Here is a 15939-nt window from a genome sequence, read left to right as displayed (position 1 = left end):
TGGTTTTTAGTATGTTCACAAGATTGCACAACCAATACCACTCTCTAAGTCCAGAACTTTTCCATCACACCAAAAGAAACCCCATACCCATTAGCAGTCACCTCCCCATTCCTCCACTCCAACCCCTGGCAGTCACTAATTTGCTTCATGTGTCTATGGACTTGCCTATTCTGGACATTTCATATAAACGGACTCCTGTAGGTGGCCTTTTGCGTTTGGCTTGCATCACTTACCATTATGTCTTTAAGGCTCATCCATGTTGTAGCGTGTACCAGTATTCCGTTGTGTGGATACACCACATTGTGCACCTCCGCCAGTTGGTGGACATTTGGGTTGTCTCTACTTTTTGGCTATTATGAATGAAGGTGCTGTGAACATTCATGTACAGGTTTTTGTGGGGCTGTATTTAATTATCTTGGGAATAGACCGAGGAGTGGACTTGCTGGCTCGCAGGGTAATTCTATGTTGACCTTTTTTTCTCCCCCAAGTTGTTTTTTGTTTGTTTGTTTTTTTAATTTAGGTAATCTTTATACCCCATGTGGGACTCCCAACTCACGACCCTGAGATCAAGAGCCACATGCTTTTCTGACTGAGCCAGCGAGGCGCCCCTCTCTATTGAACTTTTTGAGGAACTGCCAGACTGTTTTCCAGAGTGGCTGCACTATTTTACATTCCCACCAGCAATGTCTGAGAGTTCCAATTTTTACATTCTTACCACGTGTTCCTGCCTGGCTGTTTGATTCTGACCATCCCAGTGGGTGTGAGGTAGTGTCACTTGTTTCAATTTGCATTTCCCTAATGACTGATGATACTGAGCATGTTTTCATGTGCTTATCGGCTATTTGTTTATCTCCTTTGTCTATTCACATCTTTTGCCTAATTTTGTTTTACCTAAAAAATTTATTATTGCTAAATATACGTAAAATTTGCCATTTTAGCCACTTAAGTGTACAGTTCGGTGACATTCGCATTGTTGTGCAGATATCGCCACCATCTGCTTCAGCAACTTTTTCAGCTTCCCCAACTGAAGCTCTGTACCCATTGAACAATAATTCCCCGTTCCCCTCTCCCAACCAGTCCTAGGCAACCACCATTCTACTCCTAAATTACTTTTTTTTAAGTTTATTTATTTATTTTGAGAGAGAGAGAGAGAAAGAGAGAGAGGGGCCATGAGCAGAGGAGGGGCAGAGAGAGAGAGAGAGAGAGGGAGAGAGAGAATCCCAAGCAGGCTCTTTGCTGAGAGCATGGAGCCCGATGTGGGGCTCGAACCCACAAACTGCAAGATCATGACCTGAGCTGAAATCAAGATGCTTAACCACCTGAGCCACACAAGTACCCCTCCTAGACTGCTTTTTGACTCAGTTTCTCTTTCACTTAATAAAAGAGAGGGTGCATTTTTAATTTCAGTTATTTGTCTTTTTATTGTTGAGTTATAAGAATTCTTCATATATTCTGGATCTTAGACCCTGATCAGATACATGATTTGCAAGTAGTTTCTCCCATTCTCTGGATTGTCTTTTTGATTTGTTGATAGTGTCCCTTTTTTTTTTTTTTTTTCTTTTCTTTTTTAATTTGAGAGAGTGCACAAGCGGGGGAGAGGGACAGGTGGGGGAGAGAGAGAATCCCAAGAAGGCTCCACACTCAGCATGGAGCCCAACACCGGGCTTAATTCCACAACCCTCAGATCATGACCTGAGCTGAAATTAAGAGTCAGACTGAGCCACCCAGATGCCCCTTGACAGTGTCCTTTGAAGTACAGATGTTTTTCATTTTGAGGAAGTCCAGTTTATCTGTTTTTCCTTTGGTGCTTGTGCTTTGAGTATCATATCTAAGAAACCATTGCCTAATCCAAAATCGTGAAGATTTGTACCTATGTCTTCTTAGAGTTTTATAGTTTTCACTCTTACATGTAGGTCATTGATTCATTGTTAGTTCGTTTTTGTATATGGTGTGAGGTAGGTCCTATGCATTTTTAATCCTTTTACTAGGTGTGTGTTTCTAAACATTATTTGATACAATTTTTTGTTTTTTGGACTTTAAATGGTAACATTGTTTACATTCTCAATGCAGCTTGCTGTCACTTCAGCCTTATGTTGGGAGAGTCATCCGTTTGATCAGGGTAACTAGTTCATTTGTTTTCACTGCTGTATAGGTTCGCTGCATAAAAACCACACTTTATTTACCTTTCCTCCTGTGAATGGTCTCTTGGGTTGTCTCTAGTATTTTGCTGTTACAAATGATAAACCATCTAAAATGTGCCTCCTTGTGCAGTGTGTTGAAGGTCATGAGCATATTCAGATTTCCTAGATAATGCCAAATATCTCTTTTAAGTGGTTTTATAAATTTGCACTCTTGCCAGCAATGTATTAGAATTGCCCTTGTTGTATTAGAATTGTATCCTCAGTAAGACTCAGTATTGTCAGGCTTTTTTTGTTTTTGCCAGTCTAGTGGGTGTGAAGTGACACTTTGTTGGAGTTTCCCAGATTAATAGCAAAGTTTCTTTTTCAGTAAATATTTGAATGGTTGGATAGGCAGGTGCACACAAAAGCAGAATAGAGGCAGCTCTTTGAGGAGATGACCCTGTGACCCTGCTTGTGGCTAGATGATGGCAGGGCTCTGGGCCTACACTGTGCTGGCTGTTATAGGGAGACTCTGGAGCTAGGAAGTGTTGGGTGAGACTGACAACCCTATAAATGGGAGAAGGCAATTGTAACCTTGACACCAGTAATGGGAGCCTCTCTCCAGGGGGAGGCTATAGTCCTGCCCTTCCATTTCACCAAGAAGAAAAGGAGCTGGAAAGAGAGAAGGATCAGAATGGGGTCCCATAGTCTAGGAATGACCTTTTTTTTTTTTTTTTTTTTTTTTAACCTTCTCATAGTCTTGATATTGGTCGTATGTATTTCTCTTGTTTATTCTACTGAGTTTGGGAATGATGAAAAGGATAATAAGAAAAAGAATAGCAATGATCATTTATTAAACACTTATGTGTGAGGCATTGTGCCTTTTTTATGAGTATTATCTCACTTAATTCCAACGGAGTAGGTGCTATTAGTATTCCTGCTTTACAGATGACAAACAGGGTAACTCAAAGAGACAGAGTAACTGAGGGTTTTCACTCAGTCTGACTCCAGAACTTGTAAGCACTGTGCTATATCATTCGCCTGGCTCAGCTAAACCCAAGAGATCAAAGAAAGAAGAGGCTTTTCCAGGCCTGGGTGGGTGAGAAACATGAGTTATGAAATCCACTGGGCCTGGTGTGGAAAGGGCAACAGGGAGCAGAGTGAGAGGCCCCCTGGAAAAGATGGTTCTTGAGAGGCAGGTGCCCCCAGCCCAGTGGACACGGCCCATTTAGCAGGCACTCATGGGCACCTCTTCTGTGCCAACTCCTGAGCTGGCTGCTGGGGTGCAGAGTGGGATCTGCCCATTTCCAGGTCTCAAGAAGTCCCTGGACAGATGGAACAAGAATTTGGAGGATGTGGGTGACCCTGGCCTCCTAGGATGCAGGTGATAAGATAGCACCTCAGACTGAGGGCTGTCCAGGTATCCTTCAACAGGTAAGATTTTAACAAACTGTGGCACATCCATAATATGGAATACTACTCAGTAACAGAAAGGAACACATCATTGATGTAGGCAACAACTTGGATTAATCTCCAGGGAATTATGCTGAGTGAACAAAGTGAATCTTAAAAAGTTACATACTGTATGATTTCATTTATGTAACATTTTTTAATTGACAAGTAAAAAAAATTTTTTAATGTTCATTTATTTTTGAGAGAGAGAGAGAGAGAGCATGAATGAAGGAAGGGCAGAGAGAGAGAGAGGGAGACACAGAATCTGAAACAGACTCCAGGCTCTGAGCTGTCAGCACAGAGCCTGACTCAGGGCTTGAACTCGGTAACCGTGAGATCATGACCTACGCCAAAGTCGGACTCTTAACCAACTGAGCCACCCAGGCACCCCTGAATTGACAATTTTAGAAATGGAGAACAGATTGGAGGTTAATTTTGGATGGGTTAAGGATGGGAAGGAGGAGGGTGTCTTGTTGTTGGAACTCTTCAGAATATTAACTATAGTGGTGGATCTGTGAACATATACAGGTGATAAAATTGTATAGAACTTAATACACACACACACATACACACATGTATATGTAAAACTGGGAAAACTTGAATGAACTTGGGGGATAGTATCAATGTCAATACAGGTGATCTCTCTGTATTGTTTCTTATAATTGTGAATATGTAATTACCTAAAAGAAATTTCAATTAAAAAATGAAATTTAAGGCCCAAAGTATTGGCAGGACAATAGAGATATTTGTAAGACAGCATTCTCAACCCACATAAAAAATCCTGAGGGTTAGGGCGCCTGGGCGGCTCAGTTGGTTAAGCATCTGATTCTTGATCTCGGCTCAGGTCAGTGCGGAGCTTGCTTGGGATTCTTTCTCTCTGCCTCTCCCCCACTTGCATGTGCATATGCCCCCCCCTCCAAAGAAATAAATAAACTTAAAAAAAATCCCGAGGGCTATGTGCAAGGAGGCTTTTTGCCCTTAAGTTAGCAAAGTCCAGCTCCACAGAGAGGTGGGCAGTATTCCCTGAGATGTGGAGGAGTGCAGGGTCACCCTAAACACTTCAAGAGACCCAGGGTAGACCCATTGGGTTGGTTTCTGAGCTTAATTCTTTGAGTCTCTCTGTCCTTCACCTCCTGAACTGACACCACTATCATAAGGGCAAGGGCAGAGCCACAAGCCACTCCCACTCCTCCCACTCCACCTCTGTTTGGTCTTCTGAGAAGGACAGATGTTCCTTCTTCATTCTCTACTCCACCAGGTTGCCCCTCCCCTGGGATGTCCTGTATCAATTGTTACGAACTCTCTGTGCCTCCTCCATGACTGTCTCCTCTACTAGACAGACTCCTGGACCTTGGGAACAAGACCAGAACCATTCCCAATCTGGGGGGCATCAGAGAGTGTTTGTTATACTCAACTAAATGGGAAGTTGACCCTGGCTGAGATAAACCTGTTCTGATCCTGAGATCCTAGGGAGGGCCTGGACTGTGGCATAGGATTTGGGGGGTAGTATGGCTGTGGTCTTACAAGATTCTGGGACTTTGTTTCCACCTGGTAGGCCCACTAGGATATCTCTTCCAGAATGTTGGCTGCCCTGAACACTGCTTCAAATTCTGTCCCCAGAATGGGAGACCCAAGGCTCCTCCACTAGACTACCCCAACATACATGTACTCACAGGGATCATGTGTTCACATTGCTGACCTCTTACTTTGGGATAAGCACTTTGGTTTCTTTATTTCTCTCAGCAACATTTATAAGGGAGGTATTCTTTATATATCCATTTTGCAGAGAAGGAACCCAAGGCTCAGAGAGGTTAAGTAACTTGCTCAAGGTCACTTAGCTTGTAAGTAGCAGAGCAAGGACTTGAAGAGGCATTCCTAATGTGTGCCAGTCTAGTGCCTGCAGGTGCAAAGCTGAAAAAAAGAAACATCACTGCCCTTATGGAGCTAATGATAAAATCACCAAACATTTATATGTGCTTATGTATGGCAGTCAGAGGCTAAGTTCTTTATATACATTATATAATTGACTGCTTTACAACCAAATGAAATAAGGTTATGCCCATTTTACAATGGAAATTGAAGCTCCAGGAGGAAAAGAGACCTGCTCAAGGTCACATAGCAAGTAGAATACAGACCTGGACAGTCTGCTCTAGAGCCGGTGCTATCAGACCCTCTTCTGCCATCTCCTCCCTAGACCTATTTTTGGCTTTTTCCCTCCTCTGTACACAGGCCCCCTCCATGCTATTATTTCTGCCCTCCCTTCACCCCAGCTCTTCTGTCTAGCCTGTGTCCATAGACCCATTCATATTCTAAGCATAGTTTGGAACCTGTGGTTGGGCCAGAATATCTATCAGCACGATGATACCCCTCACTCTGACCCTTTCTGTTCCACCCAGCTGCCTGGCAAGGGGAGTCTTGCGGGAGACTACTACCCAGTCCCCTCACCTACCTGTGGTGGCTGGAATATGTGTGGCCTCTGCAGTGCAGAGGATAGAGCAGCAGGATGCCCACACCTGGCAGAGAGGCCAGCACACCAGGGGGTCCAGGTAGCACTGGGCCTGTCAGTGCTAGTGGTTCTGGAGGCTAATATGAGCAGCAGCAACTGCTGGCATTATCTAGCCTCTAAGAATAGCTTGGGCTGAAGAGTTGGGGTCTGGGGCCAGGGAAGAGGGCAGGAGCCTGTTTCCACCGCCCCTGCCACCTCTACTGCTGCTTGGCCTAGAAACTGGAAAGCCTCCCTTCTGGCTTACCATTTGCTCTGGGATGGTTTTGCATGGATGTGTCTTGCCTGCTATTGGGCTGGAGGAAAGAGGGTGACCCATAGACTCAGACCCAGGGCTGAGGTCAATGAGCCCACACCCTGAGGACTGGCCCTCACCAGGCCTTCCCCATTGGCATAGAATAGGAGCTTGCTTTTTCAAGGATCATGTTGGAAGTGAATCTTATTCATTTAGCAAATCCTTAAGAACTAGATAATATATACCCATGATTCAAAATTCAAAAGTATAAAAGGGTAAGCAAGAAGAAAATCAGCCTCCCTCCCTTCCCTAGCCCTCAGCCGCCTAGTCCCCTCTCCAGAGGCCACCGCTCTTACCAGCAAAGGTGGTCCCTCCATAGGTAGGCACGTAAATACGTGACTCTTCTATCCCCCCATTTTTGCATGAGCGATAGCACATCCCATCCATTCTTCTGCCCCTTGCTTTTTTCACTTAATGATATATGTTGTAAAGAACAGTAATTTACTGAGTCTTTACTCTGGCATGCACTATTGTAACTAAGCACTTCAGATGTTATAACTCATATAATGTTCATCAGAATCCTGTGTTGTGGTAGGTCTTTTTTACGATTTTCCATTGTTCAGAGGTTAAATAATTTCCCAAGATTTCAGAGCTGGTAATTGGCAGAGCCAGGATTCAATCCCGGGCAGTCTGACTTTAAGGTGTTCTTCATCACTACCCTATACTGCCTCTCATGCTTGAGCCCTGTCACTACATAGCACCCCCTTACTCTCCCTAAGGGCCAAGGTAAGAAATGTATATTGAGAGACACCTGGGTGGCTCAGTCAGTTAAGTGTCCAACTTTTGATTTCGGTTCAGGTCATGATCTCGCAGTTTTGAGATCTGGCTCTGCCTTGGGCGTGCAGCCTATTTAGGATTCTCTTTCTCCCTCTCTCCCTCCCCTGCTCTCACGTGTGCGCACGTGCTCTCTCTTTCTCTCAAAAAAAAAAAAAAAATTAAAAAAAATAAGAAATGTACATCGAACACTCACCATGGCCAGGTTCAGGCTGGGATACAGCAGAGAATAAAAAAGATTAGGTCTTTGCCCTCACGGAACTGGCACCCCAGTGTCCACACGTGTCTGTCAACCAAAGCAGGAAGAGGGAAACACACGTCACACACACCCACATGTCCAAGTACAGGCCTGCTGTTTGCACACACTTTTCTCCCTTATCCACTGATCATTTACTCACACAGCCTCTGAGCTGAAAGGCCTTCTAGCCCAGAGCTATAAGTGGAACATGGAGGTCCACACAGAGATAGATACTTACAAGAGATCACGATGTGGGCCTCGTGATTCTCATCCCCTGCCCCCTAGGATCCATTTCAGCAAGTCTGGTGGGGGGTGTCTATAATCCAGGGCCCAGCCATTGTTTGAAGTTGGGAACAATTGAAGGGCAAGGGAGCTATAGATAGATCCACAGCTGCTGTCACCTGTTCCAGCCTGGGCATTGGGCCCGAGCATTGTCTACATGGGGGCACTCTACCAGTGAGGGCCCACTGGGGGTGGGAGGTTGGCCCAGTCCAGCCCAGCTCTAGAGAGACTGAGTCAGAGGTCAAGACAAAGAAATACAGAGTCTCAGAGGGCAGAGAATGACAGGGTGACCAAGAAGGACCAAGACCCATGAGCGATACAAGAGACTCCCACCTCATGCTAAAAACACAGAGACTGGTTGGGAGTGTGGGCAGAGGCAGAGAGAGAGCTATCTAGACAGTGAGGGCCTAAGGCAAAGATTGAACTCCAGGATACAACAGATCACAGCCCCAGACCAGAGCCTGTGCTAGGGTCCAGACCACTTCAGTCCAGCATGGAGGCCTTTCTGTCCATCTGTTTATCTCCAGGAGGGTGACACATGCGCATTTCTCTCTGGGGCAGCCACACCCCAGATTCTTCTAGGGCAGTCTGAGGTAGGGCAGTCAGGAGTGATCCAGGAGGCCCCTGGGGTCTCTGAAAGGGAGAGTTTGTGCTGCTGAGTCTGTATCTAACTTCCCTCCCTCTTGATGCAGCTGAAGCCACAGTCCCCTCCTTTGTTTGTCCTTTGTGAGGATGGGGGACAGCTGGTCTCCCCCCACCTCCCCTCCCACCAAGTAACCTTTTACCACGTTGAGGCATCTCTCCTCCGGATAAACACCCCTGATGCCTTTTGGCAGCCCTCATCCTATTTTCTGCTCAGGCATCAGAGCCGGGGCCCACTCGGGCTCTCTGCAGCTGCCCAGGGCCCCAGGAGGGGGACAAGCCTTGGATGAGCAGGGGCCCCCCCACCCACAGGGTGCCAAGGGGAGGGCCCCCCTCTAGGGCCTCACTGCTTTGCTTTTGGACTGTTATGGCAGCCACCTCCTAAGTAAGTCTTCCTGCCACCGGTCTCGCCCCTTCAGTTCATCCTCCACACCAGCTGCCACCGGGATCTTGTGAACACATAAATCTGACCATGCTGTCAAATGTCCTTGCTCAGAGCTCTTTGATGAGAAACATAAAATACAAATGCCTTTGATGGTTCCCCAACTCCTGCAGGAGAACGCTAAACCCTAATCTGGCTTCTGAGGCCGTTCACAGTCTAATCCCAGCTGCTCCACCTGGCCTCCCTTCCCTGTGTGCCTCCCGTGGCCAAGCCTCCACCTGTGTGACTGCTCTGGCCTTGGAGTTAGGGCTCATGCTCTGTGTCCCCTCTCCTCTGCCTTTGGTGCCCTCCTCTCACCTGGACGACCACTGCCTCCTTGCTGCTCTGCCTGCAGCATTCCAGTCCATTCTCTGTATGGCAGTCAGGGTGGTCATCATTAAACCTCAGACCACTTACTCTCTTGCCCTGACAGCTTCCCGCTGTTCTTTATATAATAGAGTCCAGAGTCCCTTTCAAATCCTACAAGACTCAGTGATCCAGCTCATGCCTACCTATGTAACCCAACCTTAAAAAACTCTCCCCCTAGGGGTGCCTGGGTGGTTCAGTCAGTTAAGCATCCACCTCTTGGTTTTGACTAAGGTCATGATCTCAGTACTCGTAAGTTCAAGCACTGGATCCGGCTCTGTGCTGACAGCATGGAGCCTGCTAGGGATTCTCTGTCTCCCTCTCTGTCTGCCCCTTCCCCGCTCACACACTCTCTCTCTGTCTGTCTCAAAAATAAATAAACATTAAAAATAAAACTCTCCCCCTGTTCCCGCTCCAGCGGCACTAGCATTGTGATGGCATCAAACGCACCATGCTATTTTCTGCCTCACAGCTTTTGTATTTACTACTACTTTTGCTCAGAATGTTCTTCCTCTGGCTCTTTGTGTGGCTCCTTCTCGTCCCTCAGGTCTCACCTTGAATGTCACCTCTTCAGAGAGCCCCACATCCTTGACCAACTTGAGTACTGTATACCCCACCCCCATGACCCTCCACCGCGTTACCGTAGTGCCTTTATATCCTGTGCCACGATCTTGAATTACCTTAGAAACTGTATCTGCTTGTTCATTGACTGCCGCTCTATGAGGGAAGGGACCTTGTTGTCATGCCCCTCTCCTTGTCCGTCTGGGTGTCAGACTTGCTCTTGTCCTTCACATCCCTCCAGTCTGACATCTCCTGTGGGTGTCTTTCTTTTCCTGGACAGAGAGTATTGGGTTCCCATCCTGGACACAGAATAGAAGGCACCAGATGCATGTTCACCTGAATCTATGTGATCCTCCCAGCTGAGGTAGCATTTTAACAGAGTCCTTCAATGTCTTTATCAAGGATTTCCAGGGACTGAGGAGCATTGGTGACAGATACATTTCCGGTTGGGGCTGGCTCCCAAATCCTATCTTCTCTGTCTCCCTACCTGCCCTTGCTTTCTCCAATACTCAGCTCCTCCAGTGGCATTTTGGGCTAGAAGAAGAGAAGCCAGAGGTAGTATGTCCCTTTTGGGCTTTGCCCCATCAGCTCATTGCTCATGGGAATCTCCCCCAATAGCCCCAGCTCAGCAGCTGCCTCCAGTTCTGGCTGCTACTAAGCTGTGAGCTCCAGGACCCCACAAAACTGCTTATCTGAGGCCTTTGATGGAGAGAAATAGGGGACGCGGAGGCCATGGTGTCTGGCTTGGTTCCAGCTCCCCATATCCTAAGACTGCCTATCTCTATCTTTCACCGCTTTACTCTCTACCCTAGATCCTGCTCTTCCTTCCCAACTCTGTTCCTAGTCAGGCCCAAGGTTCCTTGGCTTTTCTGTGGGGGATGCAAATAGGGGATTTACAGCATTGCTGTCTTTGAGGGTGGCAACAGGCCGGTCTGGGGCCTGGGAGCACTGAGGCCGGAATGCCTGAGGCTGAGCCCTTCCTGACAGTCCTTCCTAGCACTATCAGCATCTTAATTAAGTCCCTTGAAGATCGTGGTTCTTAGAGCGATTTCTGGAGAGAGTCTCTGAAGCCGAGGAGGGTGGACACCCCACACCACAGGCCAGGCTGCAGGTGACCCAGCTGCCTTCATGCCAGTCCTCACCATAGCTGCCTTCTCCTTTGCTGGTTTCCGTGTGCTTGGGTAGAGAGCTAACCTCAGGAGTGGGATCCTGGAGTCTGGCCCAGGCTCCCTCTGTCCCCATCAGGGCCTCTGTGTCCTCAGCTAAGCAGAGGGTCTGGACGAGATGATTTCCCTTCCAGCCCTGATGCTCCTGATTCCTAATGCCCTGCTGTCTTTAACTGGAATTGGAGAAAAGGGTGGCAGGCAGGGAGAAATAGAAAAGGTACAGGAAAGTACAGAGAACAATTAAGAAACCATTGTACACATTTTGTTATATTTGCCTCAAGTCTTTTGCCCCTGGATTGTAGCACTTCAGGGTTCTAGTGATACCGATTCTAACATGCCAGGATTCGAGACTGAGGTACATATAGTCCTGGCTCTGTGCTCATAATGTTGGGAAGAGAAGGGAGGAAGAAAGACTTTGGAGTGTCTACACTGGCTATTCAGTGGGTGGGTTGGTTGGGATGAGAGGGCGGTGGTGAAGAAACGAAGCTTCCGGAGGTTCTAAAATCCTAGAATCCTAGAATCCTAGAGTTGGAGCAGATCTCAGAGGTTGCCCAGTCCAAAGCTTCAAGCCCTGTGCAACCTCTGCTTGATTCTTCCTTGCTGTTAGCAGGCTCATTTTCTTCTACGAAGCCTCTTCCATGGCTGACAGGCTCTGAGTATGAAAAGACCCTTTTCTGTGTATGTATCCAAACTCTGCTTCCTTGTAACCACCCCACTGGCCTGCTCTTGAGGACACATAAGTCACACAGGTTTTGTATGCTACAGGACAGCTCTTCATATATTTAAGGTTGGTGCCTTAAGTCCTTGCAGATTGTGGCATTTCGTGCCTCTCTTAGGTGCCTCTTGGGTTTCCCCATCGCTTCGTCATTTTTGTCTGTGTGTTCATCTCAGCAGGAAGGTGTGCCCTGTGTAGTAGAAGTGAACTTACAGTTCTAGACCCATTTCTTTTGGTTGGTTTCTCAGCCCCAGATTTATACACTGAACAGATAATTCTAGAATTCAGACCCACATTATATTTGGTATAGGCTAGGCTCATTAAAGGTTCTAATTCTCCAGGCTAATTCTATTGCTCAGGCCCTAAGAAAGAAGGCCCTGCTTTCTGAGCATCTTCAAACAGCAAGCAGAGTTTTTCCCACTCTTTGGGGTTTCTCTAAATAAGGAGATGAAAACCCTATAATCTTTTTCTTTGATGTTTGTTTGTTTGTTTGTTTTTGAGAGAGAGACAGAGTGAGCAGGGGAGGGGCAGAGATGGGGAAGAGCTGTCAGCACAGAGCCTGATGTGGGGCTCAAACCCATCAACTGTGAGATCATGACCTGAGCCAAAAACAAGTCAGATGCTTAGCCGATTGAGCTATCCAGTTGCCCCAAAACCCTGTAATCTTTAAAAAAGAAATTTTTTTTGGAGAGAGAAAGGGGGTGCAAATGAGCAAGGGGCAGAGAGAGAGAGAGAGAATGTCAGGAGGGGCAGAGGGGGAGAGAGAGAGAGAAATAGGGTTCACCCGAAGTGGTGCTTGTGTTTTACCTGAAGCGGGGCTTGTGCTCACCCAATGTGGGACTTGAACTCATGAACCGTGAGATTGCGACCTGAGCTGAAGTCAGATACTTAAGGACTGAGCCACCCAGGTGCCTAACAAAACCCTATAATCTTAAACTATCTATCAAGTTGGGTTCATGCTCTTACTCAGCACACACTTACTGACTTTCTGCTGTGTGCAGGCATTCTGTAAGGTGCTGGGGATATAGACCAAGCTCTTGCCCATTAGTTGGTGGGGAGGCAGGCCAGAAACAACCTATGTTCTATGAAGAGAATCAAAACAGAACGATGTCATCACAAATATAATGTGGAGAAAAAGAAGAAAGGAATACATAATGTAGGATTCCATTCATAGAAATTTTGGAAACTAATCTGACATTAGAAGTCAGGATGGTAGGTGAGGGAGTGGTGAATGAAAGAGGGGGGTTGCTGGTAATTTGTTTCTTGAATAGGGTGTGTTTAGTTTGCAGAAACTCAGACTGTATGGCAATATTCACTATATCCCTGATTATAATGACAAAAAGACTGGGGACAATCTAAATGTCACCCAAAGGAGAGCTGTATCATTTCATAACTTGGAGAGTATCTATAGGATTAATTCCTAAAAAGGTCTCAGCATTTGTAATTTTAATAGATATTGCCAAATTTGGCCATGCATTTTTAACAAAGTTTTTGTGTAACATACATGCAGTGAAGTGGGTACATCTTGAACGTACAGCTCAATTAGTTTTACAGAGTGAACACACTGCTCTTTGCTCAGTACATAGTGTTTCCTGCATTCCAGAGGCTGCTCTTGTGCCTCGTCCATTCATTACTCTCCCTCAGAGGACCACTCTTCTACTTTTATCAGCTTACCTGGTTTTGAACTATGTATGGTTGAAAATGGGTCTTTGAAGTTATTTCTATATATTTTATAGAATATAGGTATATGCATATTTGGAATTGGTAGCCAGATGGTACAGAGAATTTCTCTGTGTGGGCACAGCCTGACATCTGGCTGGAATCCTGGCTCTGAACCTGTGTAGTTCTATGTGTCCACTGTCTCGAGTTCCAGGATCCTTTGATTCTCTGACCATAAATTTCTGTGGTGTCACCAGGGCCTGAATGGGGTGATGGACAGGACAGCCTGGAAGTGCCCTGATGTATTCCAAAGCCCGTATCAGGCAGACTGAGTGCCAGCACACTGAACCCCTGTTGAGAGTGGGGGGCAGGAGGGGGCTAAGAGTGGGAAGTTGGTTTCCTGGGAATCTTGAATGCCTTCTAATTGTTCTAAATTTCCTCCTTTTGCTTTCTTTTCAGCCAAATCATTTCTTTACGTGTATGGTCACAGGTCTAGTTTTCTTCATGTACAATTTCCCCAGGGGACCCCAAGGAGATGGGGATAGAGGTAGGAGGTAAGAGCATGCAGGTACTGGAGAGGGATATCTTACTCTCTCTGCTTCTCTTTTTGATCTGGTCTCTGCCACTACTTATCTGTGAGATTTGCCAGTGCTTTCTTTTCTCTGGGCCTCAGTTTCCCTGGGTGTATAAAGAGGATTGTGCCAAATAGTCCCAGAAGGCACTCTGTTGTTTCCTCTCACTCAGTCTCCTTGCTCTTTGTTTCTGGGGGTGTGAGCCTTTTTCTGGGTGGACCAGACTCCTTGTGACTCAGTTTCTCTCTCTCTGGGCTCCTCAGTCTTCCCGGATCTCTCACGGCTTTGTCCCTGCCCCATCAGTCTCTGAATCCCAACCTCCCTCTCTCTTAGTAAGAGTGTCTCTCTCGCCTTTGTGATCCCATGACAATGGGAGGTAAAAATAGCCCAGGGGCCGTGCTGGTGGAGATAAAAGGGAATTTGCCTTTTGTGTCCTGTGGCCAGGCTGGGGGGGCTGTGACACGTGGAGATTGCTGACATAGCTCTCCTCTGCTGACCTTGACGGTGGCAATAAAAGGGGTAGCCCAACTCCCAGCCTTCACCGTGTGCTGAGGTGGGTGATCAGGGCTGAGGTTGGAACCACAGGGTGAGGAACCCATGGGTGGGCACAAGTCTCTCTCTATCTCTGGGAAAGGATGCTCTGGTGTTTGAGTGTGTGTGTGTATGTGTGTTGGGGGCTCACCAGGGAGGCTGAGATGGGGACCCCCGAGGAATCACTGAGTATTAGGCCTTGTGGGTTTTGCATCACACCCCTGTTTGGGGTCCCTGGGTCCCTTAGTTCCTCCGTCACAGCCATCTTCCAGTGCCTGATGCCTTGGATTGCCTTGAACCTCCAAGATTTTTAGTCCCTCATCTTCCACCTCTCAGTGCCACCGCCATGATGGATGTGAGTGAACTTGGGGAGTCTGCCCGCTACCTCCGCCAGGGCTACCAGGATCTGATGAAGGTGCACACTGTCCCGTGGGATGGTAAGTGAAGGCAGAAGGGCACGGCCATGGTGTTGCCCTTATAGACTCAGACCAGGAGTGGGGAGGGGTGAAACTGAGCCTGCGGCTGAAGGGGAACTGTGGCTTCAAAGCTTTAGCCCTGGCCCTTTCCCTCAGAGTCTGGGGTCCTTAAGGGTACATTCCCTGAGACTCTGTGTACATCACTGCATGTTTGTGAGCAAGCCTTGGTTTGCTCCTCTGTAAAATGGGACAATATTCCCTGTCTCCCAGAGCGGCAGTCTGTGGCTGGAGCCCGAGGCCTCTGAGATGGGAGTGATTAGTATGCAGGCTGGTGTCCGTAAAACCTGTGCTGGAGTTATTTTTAGTGTTTTCCATAGAGCTAAAGCCAAAGACAGGAATAAAGACTACTATTTATGACCTAGTTTGCTCATAGGACAATAATAACAATAGGCAATGTGTATCAAGTGCTTATTTTGTGCCAGGCCCAGAGTGAATGACTTTCCATGCATCATCTCAATAACCTGGGAGCTGGGGACCAGGGCCAAGGCCAGTTTCATGGGTGTGCAACCTCTGCAGTTGCACAGGGCATCACCTCAGAAGGGCCTTTGTGTTTAACACTCAGCTCTCACCATATTGAAATGTTTAATGATTTAAAAACTTGTTTTTAATGTTTGCTTTTGAGAAAGCGTGTGTGGGTGGGGGAGGGGCAGAGAGCGAGGGAGACACAGAATCAGAAGCAGGCTCCAGGCTCTGAGCTGTCAGCACAGGGCCTGGTGCAGGGTTTTGAGCCCATGGAACGGTGAGATCATGACCTGAGCCAAAGTTGGATGCTTAACCGACTGAGCCACCCAGGGGCCCCAGTGTTTAATGATTTTTTAACAGGGGTGCTGCATTGTAATACTGGGGACTGAGAGTTATGTAGCTGGTCCTGAGTAAGGCACTTGGCTAGTAGTGGCAGGACAGGAAACAGAACCTGGTGTTCTGCTATCTGAGTCCATGACTTTAACCACCATGAGATATGGGCTCCCTGAAGTTGTGGGACCAGCTGACCAGGCAAGAAGGAACACAAGCCACAGAATTAGGAGAAGTGGGTTTGGGTCTTCAGCGAAATGGGGGAGGCAGAGCTCCCCTGAGAATTATGTGCCTGATTTTGAGGCCTTCTCCATCAGGAGATGCCCGTAACATTTTGCCTTTGAGGGAACAGGCCCAGAGAGAATGAGAGTTTT

At 47.1% G+C, this 15939-nt stretch overlaps 1 protein-coding gene across 1 annotated transcript in view; it reads left to right on the top strand.

The window, feature by feature from the left end:
• MYH7B (myosin heavy chain 7B) overlaps positions 1–15939 on the top strand; it is a 44765-nt gene that overhangs the window by 6186 nt on the left and 22640 nt on the right. Inside the window, exons 4-6 of the mRNA XM_042931151.1 lie at positions 3432–3554; positions 13654–13748; positions 14634–14734. Of these exons, the coding sequence (XP_042787085.1) occupies positions 13675–13748; positions 14634–14734 (175 nt within the window). The 5' untranslated portion in view covers positions 3432–3554; positions 13654–13674. The remainder of the gene's footprint in view (positions 1–3431; positions 3555–13653; positions 13749–14633; positions 14735–15939) is intronic.

This window comes from Panthera leo, chromosome A3 (genome assembly GCF_018350215.1).
Source record: "Panthera leo isolate Ple1 chromosome A3, P.leo_Ple1_pat1.1, whole genome shotgun sequence".
Lineage (NCBI taxonomy): Eukaryota > Metazoa > Chordata > Mammalia > Carnivora > Felidae > Panthera > Panthera leo.
The sequence above is the reverse complement of the archived record's forward strand: the minus strand, read 5'-3'. Positions and strand labels throughout refer to the sequence as shown.